The sequence below is a fragment of the Mytilus trossulus genome, chromosome 7 (genome assembly GCF_036588685.1).
Source record: "Mytilus trossulus isolate FHL-02 chromosome 7, PNRI_Mtr1.1.1.hap1, whole genome shotgun sequence".
Lineage (NCBI taxonomy): Eukaryota > Metazoa > Mollusca > Bivalvia > Mytilida > Mytilidae > Mytilus > Mytilus trossulus.
Genome location: NC_086379.1, coordinates 76,970,136 through 76,980,917, shown reverse-complemented (window position 1 = coordinate 76,980,917; position 10,782 = coordinate 76,970,136). Strand labels below are relative to the sequence as shown.

General features: G+C 31.0%; 1 protein-coding gene across 1 annotated transcript in view; it reads left to right on the top strand.

The window, feature by feature from the left end:
- Positions 1-2,681: 2,681 nt before the first annotated feature.
- LOC134725870 (transcription factor 7-like 2) overlaps positions 2,682-10,782 on the top strand; it is a 53,159-nt gene continuing 45,058 nt past the window's right edge. The window contains exons 1-2 of the mRNA XM_063590106.1: positions 2,682-2,945; positions 3,074-3,137. Of these exons, the coding sequence (XP_063446176.1) occupies positions 2,796-2,945; positions 3,074-3,137 (214 nt within the window). The 5' untranslated portion in view covers positions 2,682-2,795. The remainder of the gene's footprint in view (positions 2,946-3,073; positions 3,138-10,782) is intronic.

Here is a 10,782-nt window from a genome sequence, read left to right as displayed (position 1 = left end):
TAGTCATAAAACAAAACAGTACTGCGCTTTAACAAATGTATAACATAAGTCTGTTAAAAAAGGAATAAAAATAAAATGTTACAAAACAAAACAATTCCGCTTCAGTAGGGTATAATTTACGCTCAGTGATTCTTTAATATAATAAAAGTAACATAACCTTCGAGGGCGGTATACATGGCTATCAAATCCGTTTCGCTGATTTCTTTCATCTTTTTCTATCGATTTCTATGAAAATTTAATTTCATCCACCCGTCGCGAATGTGAATAAAACATATTTTTTCATTTTAATAATTCTATAAGGAGCTGTTTTCACTATTTAAATAATATTTATCTATTCATTAAGGTTAGTTTTAAAGTAACTGTTACAAATTATTAATAAAAAAAAACAACAACAAAAAAAACCCTTAATAAACGATACATTAAAAAAAACTGGAAAAATGAATAACAATAATACAAAAACAAAAACCAAGGGAAGAAAGAGGAAGAGAGAAAGACTTGATCATTTTGAGTAGCGCTAATTGTTGCATCAGTATCGCTTACGGGTTCCATTTCTGCTTGAACCTAAGTTATTCGTAGAAATGTATCTATGTTTTTTGTAGATTTTATGTTATTTATTTATTCTGACACTATGATACACGAACAAACAAACACACACACATATATGTTTAAATTTAATCTCCAACGTCTGACGAGAGAAAAGGCAGGGTCTAGATATTCTCTTAAAAGGTCTGCATTTCTCAATTGCCTCTTCTGAGTGAATATTTTTTGAGAAAGATTTAGGTTGTTAAGGCTTCTAGGACGAGATTTTGCAATGCTTTTGAGGGACGACAATTTATTTCTTGGAAAGCAGGGCAGCTTTCAAATTTGGACCAATCGGAATATTTATTAAAAAAAAATTCCTTACTTCTTAAAAATCCGTTGCTAATATTCTTTTTCACATTCGGTATAATATTAAAATTTCTTTTCAACGGTTTGGGATAAAAAAAAAAAATAAGACTGTTATATACTCTCCACCTCAGAATCTAATGATCGCCCCTTATTTTATTTTTTATCTGTTTCTTTGTTTGGAAAAATTATTTTAAAGACAGAAAAGAAGGAAAACCAAAACTATAATCAGAAATGATTTATAATTGTTATATTTTTTTCATAATCACCCGTATAAGTTAGTGATTTTGAGTTATATTAATAAGAAACATATATTTCAATACGTTTGATCTCAGACAATTTTAACACAGAATTTATTCACTATTATTTTTTTCAGAATATTTTTAATTGGCTTTAGTCTCATTTTATTTTTAAAAGAGGAATTAAAAGATAAACTTCGTCTAATATTTCAACTAAAGGATATTAATTGCTTACCCTAGGTTTATAAACAGTTGCCCTGATAAGAAATTTAGAAGACGACATCAGTAAACAAGTGGAATAAACATTTCCAGATTATTTGAAAGATGATATCCTTGATGTTTTCTTGTAAACCACGTACTCTTTAAATCTACATTCAATAGTTCTCACAAGTTTTCCGAAAAATGCATAATGTGTGCAACGAGTTTCTGCTTATTCTCTGTATTCACCGGAATAACTTTACCTGTCAAGAAAAAGACAAAATGCAATACACATATATATATCATAAATTTTAGATGACCAAAAAGTATAATTTTCCTTGTCGCATCCACTAGATGGCGATAGTTACAAGACAAACAAATTGTAAACAAACTAGACTGAATGTTCAATCTGAACTGCCATATAAGGTATCACAAAGGCTTGCCGACAAAGATCAAAGGAAACCGACGGAATGAGTTTAATACAAAAATTCCAATTTCTCATATAACACATTTCACTTTACCGTTGAAAATGACAAATCCTTTGTTTAAATAATTACTAATACACAAAAAATATAAGATTGAAGATATAATTTGAACAAATCAATGAATTTTTCTCCCTGAACACTTGACCTTTAGGGTGCAAGCCCATCTATCGGATCGTTGAGATTTGAGATAAACAGGAGATCAAAGGTTCTGTGTTAAAACATTATATGTTAAGACGCACAAGAAGAATGGAGGCTATTTAAACTCGTTTCGTCCAGGACAGTTTAAATAAGTCCATACGAAGTCCATCTAATATCTGACTTAAATAAATTAATTTAAATTATAATAATTTATATTATTTAAAATATCAGTTTTATATAACCGTTTTCCTATGACATTTCATCTTCAAAAAGCTAATTTTCTTAATTTAAGGCTAAAATATTTACTAATCACATCAAAATCAATTATTCCAGCAATCAAAACACATTGCAAAACGAAGGAGAAGCACACATCATTTTTTCATTGCACTTGCACGCATTTACTTCAACTGTAGAGCTCTAACATCAAAGGGAAGGTACCTGGGGGCAAACTCCTCTGATATTTAAAATCGAATTACTTATGTAAATAATGACATGATGTTTGCAATTATTGCACGAAATAAGTACTATCGTGCTATCATTTTGATTGTAATGGTCAATTTAAAAAATAATTTAATTTATTTCATACTTTTTTAAAGGAATATACTTTCAGTAAAGTTGATTTTATTGTTTCAAATATCAAATTTACTAAATACATGTCCCTTTCGATGACCTCCGTCATACCGAACCTATTTTGTAAGCCGAGATTTGATTGGCTGTGAAGTAAAGTGCTCGTTGCCAATTGGGTACTTTCCCATCTGAATGTCTTCACAAGTTATTCATGGCGGAAACCAAACGTGTATGGGAGATAGTGGCACAAAAAAGAGTGGGATTTATTTAGGTTTTTGGTGAAATGACAATGCCGCATGTGAACTCTGGCGGCTCAGAAGACTTCTTTTCAAATGACGAAGTGAAAGTGTATAAAGATGAAGGTGAAGAGGAAAAGAGATCATCTGAAAATTTATCCGAAGACAAATTAGGCTTAGTAACGGAAACCGAAGAGGTTCGTAAAAATGTTGATTGAAATAATTACATCAATGGAGGAATTACCCTTTGATCTAACCATGTGATACGTTATACATCAACGAGGATATTTGCTGCAAATATAAGGGAATTTTGTTTTCTTTGCAGGGTAAAAATGGTAGTTTGGGGAACGGATACGACGGTGACAAAACAGAAAACGGGCGAGAAGATGGTAAGCTTTAATCATAATACAATTCCCTTTGATCTTTGTTAAGCAGCACACCGTTCTATTTTTATCACATGATAATATTATGGTCGCTTTACAACTCGGTTATTTAATTGTTAAGGTTCGTTATTATAGTAAAATGGACCCTCCTCTTCAAAACAGTGTGTTGGTCAGTGAACTGTAAATTTCTTTACTACTTGTAACAACAGTTTTATTCACTTGCACTTTTATTTATAAGATGATTCATAATACAGGTTTTTGGTTATGTTTACACTTCAGTTAATAGAGTCAAGTTTGATCCCACAATTTTGAATTGCCTGGGAATGAAGACCATTGGGTCAGATAAGCTAAGCTGACCAATGGTCATTGAGAGTGGAAGTTGTTTATTGTACAGATAATTAGATAATCAGATCACAGTCTGTCAGATTTGATTGAAATCACAACACATGTCAATTAAACATGTTAATTGTTTTGACAACAATATCCTTTCTGTCTAAAACCCATTATCTTTTGTTTTCAAATACAAAAGGGATTTGATTCATTTATTTTTAAAGTTAATGTGAGGGCAAACAAACAACAGTTTTCACAATCCCCTAAAACTGTTATAGTAATGAATATTAAAAAGATGTGATATTTCTCACCCAAAGATAATTATGGATAAAGAAAATCTGAAACTTGTAATTTGAATAATTTTGTGCCGACTGAGTCCCAATATGTATAATTATATTTCTTAATTTCTACATCAAAGAAGATTTTGTCAAAGTAAATTCCAGTATACATTGAATGCACCCTAGTTCAATTAAAAATAAACAAAAAAACAGAGAGCTTTAATTTGGATTGATATAAACAGATAGAAATATTTTATTCAATATTTTTTATTAACTGAATAAAGTGTATTTTTCCAGTAAACACAATTTAATGTTCAATAATTATCATATCATTACTGTTATCTTCAGATTTGGACTTTCCTATGATCCCTGGCAAGTTGTTATCTTCAGATTTAAATTTGAGAGGCAACTAGACAATAACACTGAACAAAAGAAATAGTAAATATCTTTGAGTTTTTTGTTCAAAAGAAGATATATTTCTATTGTTGGTTTGACAACTTTAAATTAATTATAAGTGTAACCAAGCTGAACATGCCCTCCAACCAAAGAATAATCCTTTATATACTGATGGATCTTAATACAAAAATTAGGTCTAAAATGGCTTTTTCGAGAACATCTTGAAAAAAGGTAAATTCCTTGGGGACATATAATAGTGACATTGTGTAATAAAATTATACAATTTTCAAACAAAAACATCTTCTACATTATTACAACACATGTAAGCCATCCAATGGCCAGACAAAATCAGTCACATTTATTATTAGGTCCAAAATGGAGAAAAAAAAATACATGCTTGAGAACTGATTTTTTTAACTTCAATTTAAAACAACACTTTATTAATTTTATGTGAGTTTAGGACATTTATTAATGAATTTAATGATTAATTCAAAATTAACCTTGTTAAGAGTTGCTCTGTATCAGCTGTGCAGGGACTGTGGTTTGGTGCATCTGAGTGTTGTTTGTTTACAATAATGTGTAGTCTGTCATCATAATTTAGTCATGTTGATGATGACAATGGGCGGACTTGATTTTTGCCATTGTTTTTGAGGGTATATGATTAACTTGTCAACAGTAATTGACAGGTGCTTGCATTCAGCTGGTACTGACAGTCTCCTTCAGAAGACTTCTAAATACCACCACTTCAAATTCAATACACAATTTGTAGACCATTATAACAAAAAAAGGAAATATAAAGAAATTTTGACTAAACAGCAATATAAAAAAAACAAAAAAGTAGGCTTGTTATTATACTATAAACCAACTAAATTTCGTGAGCGATTTATTTTTCGCGAGTAGAAAAAATAACGCAAAATTAAATCGAAATGGAATAATTTGGATCTTTCCCTATCAAACTATAGGAAGTAAATAAGAAAAATCATGAAATTGAATTGCCGTGAAGTTGACTAGCTGGGTATAAACGTGTTATAAAGTTTCAGCGAAAAATAAGTTGGTTTACAGTATATTTCCAGTTTGGAAATTTCACTGGTTAGGAAACAGATAGATATGATGCATATATTTATAAACTCAAATATTAAAGCTGAAACCGATCACTTAGAATAGCAAAAGTATTTGTAAGTAATTGTTTTGAATAACAAAAAACTTTTCACTTTTGGAACCATTTTCAAATTAAAAGTCTTGTTGAAGGATAAATGTATTTTTTTAGGATTGAGACGTTCATTTTTTAATATTAATATGGCCAATAGTTTTCTCTTTTGAATTGTTATACATTGTCTTATCAGGGCCTTTATAGCTGACTATGAGGTATGGGTTTTGCTCATGGTCGAAGGCAGTACAGTGACCTACAGTTGTTAATATCTGTGTCATTTTGGTTTCTTGTGGACAGTTGTCTAAGTGGCAATCATACCACATTATGGATTGGTTGCAGGTTTTTGCCTTCCTCCATAAAAAGGTTCATGGTAAATCCTAAAGTGCTGAAAGTTGCTTAAAACAAAACTCAATTATTTAAACACTAATAACTTTCAGTGTTGCATCAACCAACCTGGACCATATAAATGTCTTAACTGTATTTGTCATTTCAAGGTTGTTCATGTAAGCTCAGTGTAGCATTTCATTTCTTGCTTACTGTCATCTAGATCTGCACCTCTAGATCTATGTTGCATGGACTTTGTTTAAAGCCATACTCAAACTTAAAGATGTTAATTTGTGTGTCAATTGATCTTTTGTGAATATTGGTCTCATGGGCAATCATATATTTTACCACACCTTTTTATATTCAGAAAAAACCCATTCTTTTTATATTCAGAAAAAAACCAATGTTCTGATAGTTATATAGTGACATACTTAACAGTTATCCTTCAATTTTGATTGAAACTGTGTATGAAAAGTCTAAGAGAAAGATGAGACGTATTGAACATTAAATTTAGATCACAACATTTTTGTCCTGGCCGTTGTGAAAACGTGTGAATTTCTCTTGGAACCGCTGTTCTTCATATTTGATTTATTTTGCGTTTCTATGTTATTTCCCAAATTCATTAATTTTAAAGAAATCAAAAAGTACATTTGAATAAACAGCATTCATTCAAGAGAATTAACCAAATTTTCTTGACTAGACCATGCTTTGTAGATGATGTAAGCCATTCTGCCATAAGAAAAACTAGTATATGTGATTATGTATACTGACATTGCATTATTTAGGCTATCATCACCAGAGACATATTAATATGACCATTTCAACTTTCCAGCTTGTTTAACAAAGTAATTTTGGCATGCAACATGTTTGACATGTTAATATTTCTTTGTTTGATATGATCCATGACCTAGTTTGAGTTTCTAATTCATAGTGAAGGAAACAAGATGTAATTTGGAAATTCTGTGCAGAAATGGCATTTTTTTTTCTCGAAGGCCACAATATTTATAGTGTGTTTCCTGTCAACCAGCCTAGCCAAATTTTTCGTGCTTTCTTTTACAGATTTTACAACATTTTTAGTAAGGTTTGTTTAAAATTGATACATTTTACCTACCTATACATTAGCTAATGCTATTAGTCCTACTTCTTTCTGTCAGAATAAAATCATCTTGTGGATTATATATTTAGCCTAAAAAAGAAGAAAATGAAGGACTTGCAGTGGATATAGTCCCAAGTAAATCAAAAATAAAAAAATACCGGTACAATTGGAAACAAGATATACACACAACAATTTCAGTGGCGTATTCAGAAATTTTCATATGGGAAAAAGGGGGGGGGGGGGTCCTAACTAACTTCCTACAATCAGTGGTTTCTATATAGGTAATGTATGGTTTTTGGTAAGACCACCTCCAGGGTCAATATAGATACAGGTAAATTCCAAGTATAGTAAGAAACTGACTGTGCAAGGGCTGTATAGCCAGTCGACGTCGTTAAAAACTGCCATTTGTTACATATAGTAGGAAATTTAGGAATAATGTTTCTAGGTTGGGTTGACTTCCTGTGTGTTTTTTAACGTTGACTACCAGACTTCCAAGTTAGAAATCTGACCCAAAGAGTCATTCTAGTACAAAGCAAGTTTTACATTTATAACATGTTGGCATTATTGGGGTTTTCCCTGGGTCATTATTTTTTCTCTCTTCATAAATAAAAATATAAATTTTCACCACTTAAGTCTTTTCTACAATTTGTTTTCTTTTGGAATAAATAAATAAATTTTAATTTGAAGCATTGTCACATTGATAAGCATCTGCACAATAAACTAGAAAAAGATTTTTTTAATAACCAGTACTGTACATTTTAAGAGACTGTAAAATGACATTTCAAAGGCCTTGTAACCTGCTTACTGCTCCTCGTTGGTGGATTTTAGACTGTAAATAATTTTATCCAAAATATCAGCAGGTCAGGATCAGTTTTTTCAATCAGTTTAATATCTGATTTGCCATAGATATTTAGTTGATGGCTCTGAACAATGTTCTGAACAGTGTTTCTTAGCTTTCTTTTCTGGCCATCTTTATAATTCAATTGAAATCTGTGTTTAAAACAGGAGCACAAAAACGATCCTGAAGTACAGTAACAATTGTCAAACTATATTTGTCCCATATGCCAATGAAAATTAGACAGCAAGCCAACATTTGAATATCACAATTGTAAAATTCAGATGGTAAACATAAAGAGCTTAGTACTTTAAGGCACTTATTAAATAATTATATATCATTTTTATCTTAAAATTACCTTTACTGTATTCAGGGCTCACACTACCAGGCGACGATGGCGAAGAAGTCCCTTTCTCGACTGTCACTTGGCTTTCTCCAACCCCCAAGTCCCCGAAAACAAGTCGCCCTGTATCCTTGCTTTCTGTATGTGGAATCTGCTCCTGTCCAGAACACATTTGCAATTCTGTAACTCATTCTTACTGATATAATCTTGTGCTCCAACTAATTATAACCTATATTTATTAAGTATTAGTTATAGGATGACATGAATACTGAATGAAACTAATTGTTTCACACTGTCAAGTGAAAGAAAAATATTAGTATATAAAAAAACAACTTGTCTTGTATGCACTCAACATATCTTTAAATATATATCATTATTTCATGAAGGGTGCTTATTTGCTCCTGTTGGCCTCAAATTTATTTTATGCTAAAAAAAATCAATTTTATTTTATATTAGATCACTAAAATATTTTATTTTAAGATTTAATTAATTTCATTTTTGTGAAAATGGTTTTTCGAGCAGAACACATTTTATTGCAAGAAATAACTATGAAATCAGTCAATTGAAAAATATATGTGTAGTATACTTGAACAATGGATTTAATATACATTGATTTTTGTGTGTCATCATGTAATGAGAGTATTCCTGAAAGAAAAAAATCTATTTAGATGTTTAATAAACCACTGCTAAAAAGTTTAAATGAGATCACTTTTCAAATATAGAAGGAGAGGGTTTAAATACAACAGAAGGCTATACTATTGGCTTTCTTAGAAAAAATGTTACATAAAAACATCACATTATTGTACAGATCACTTTTTTTCTTCCAAATTTTCAAATAAACTCTGAAGTGAAGGCTGTTGTCAACAAAACCAAGGATTTGCATAGTACATGTATACAAAAAACATTCTAGAACAAATATCCATGTTTTTATTCCATTCCCTAACCCCTGATTCTGCATGTAAAGACATTTTGCGAGTAATATAGATTCATGGACATGTTGGATATAGGTCAATTGAAAGATCAAGGTCACTATAAATTAGATCACAGAAACATGATTATAAAGTAATTAAAACAAGTAATAAATTAATAATATTTATAATTCATGAAAAAAGTTTCTGTGGCTACATTAGTTACCCTTAGGTCAAAGGTGAAACATCAAAGGTCTTGTCTCTGACAAAATTAACCTTAGGTCAATTGTACCATTGTAAAATATAAGGATATTGTTAATACCCTACACCTTATTAATAAAGATACTGATATAATGACTAATGTAAATCTCTTCCTTATTATTTTCATGAACACTTACAATGTACACAATATACAGCTCCTTATACAGTGTTATATGTAATACCTTACATAAGTTTACAAACTCAACCTACACAAGTCATTTTAAAAGGGAAATTTTGTTCCTTTTTACAATTATATATATTAGAAAAAATACATGTTTGAAATGTAGAATCATTTTAAAGTTTTAACTGTTTGGTTATTTTAAATTTAATGCCAGTAGTATCACCAGTCATGGCTGATGCACCTTAGTACATTGGCATCAAACTGAACAAAAACTGTATGAATATTGGTTTGTTAAAAGGGATCATATACCTTAAGCAAGCCCATCTAGTACAAAGTCATTGATACATATACATGTACTGCTGGTGTACTGTAGAAAGTCCGGATCTCTTTGGGGACTATGGCTCCTTCAACCAATAAAACTGACCGCCAGATCTAAATAAGGTGTAAAACACCAACATTTAATCGATCAATCATATAGTTAATAGTGCTTAAAGTGGCATTAAACGGCAATCATTTATCGATCATATTTAGTGATAACATTAACAAATGATAGTCATTTGTGACCAAAACAAATTGTTTCAGTTTTGTCTATAAAAGAGACCTAGAAAATCCAGTAATAGTAACTGACCTTGACCTAACTTTAACATTTGAGTGGTCAGATAAAGTTTTCAGGATATGGTCTACTCGCTCTGCTGTGACTACTTCAGGGATGTTGTATGACAGGTCAACACTATTTCGTTACTTTGTGGCAACCTTAATTTTTTCAACAAAAAGGATCTTGACTTCATTTTCATGCTCCTGTTGTAAGGCAAATGAGTGAGGCTTCTGAAAATATGCCAGAATGTCCAACAAGCCCATTCTGACATTCATGACAATTATTGGTAACTCTGGTCCAAATCTGGCATTTTTCTGGATTTTTACTAATAACATATATTACCAAAAATTCTCAACTGTCTGACCAATTGTCTGACTGTCCAATGGTGACTCAGGTCTAGCCATGTCCTGATAGTTTTTAGGGATAGATTTTGTTCTTAGGTATTACAAAAACATGATGGTAAATAATATCTACTGGTTATTTGGAATAATTGCCTGTTAATATCATGTGGCCTGTTAAATGTCAAGTGGCCTTGACATAAGATTGAATTATTTTTTTGCCAGTTCAAGTTTAGAAATATGTTGCATTGTAATGCCGTAAATTCATTTCAAGACCAAGAAAAAATGATAATAGTTGCAATAACTTTAGTGGTATCATGGGACATTGCCATTACGAGTTTAGGAGATTGCAGGTTTGACCTGTTGCTGTGCTTAATCAAAGACTTAAATATTGGTATATGCTAGACTTTGACAGATGAGTCTTGGAATTATTCATAAGAACAAAGACCGATCCTGATAGGTTCTTGGTCAGATTCATGTAAGTAGGGCACCTTTTACTGCCTATTGACTGTTATCTTGTAAACTTGAGCATTAATGTTCTTGTCTTGGTGTGTATGTAATATTTTCCACTGGATATAATTCACCAACCAAAATATCCATCATATATTTTTGGACTAATGAGGAAATTGATGAGGTTGACCTTTTTCAATGAACTGATTTTATTTTAAACATTTCT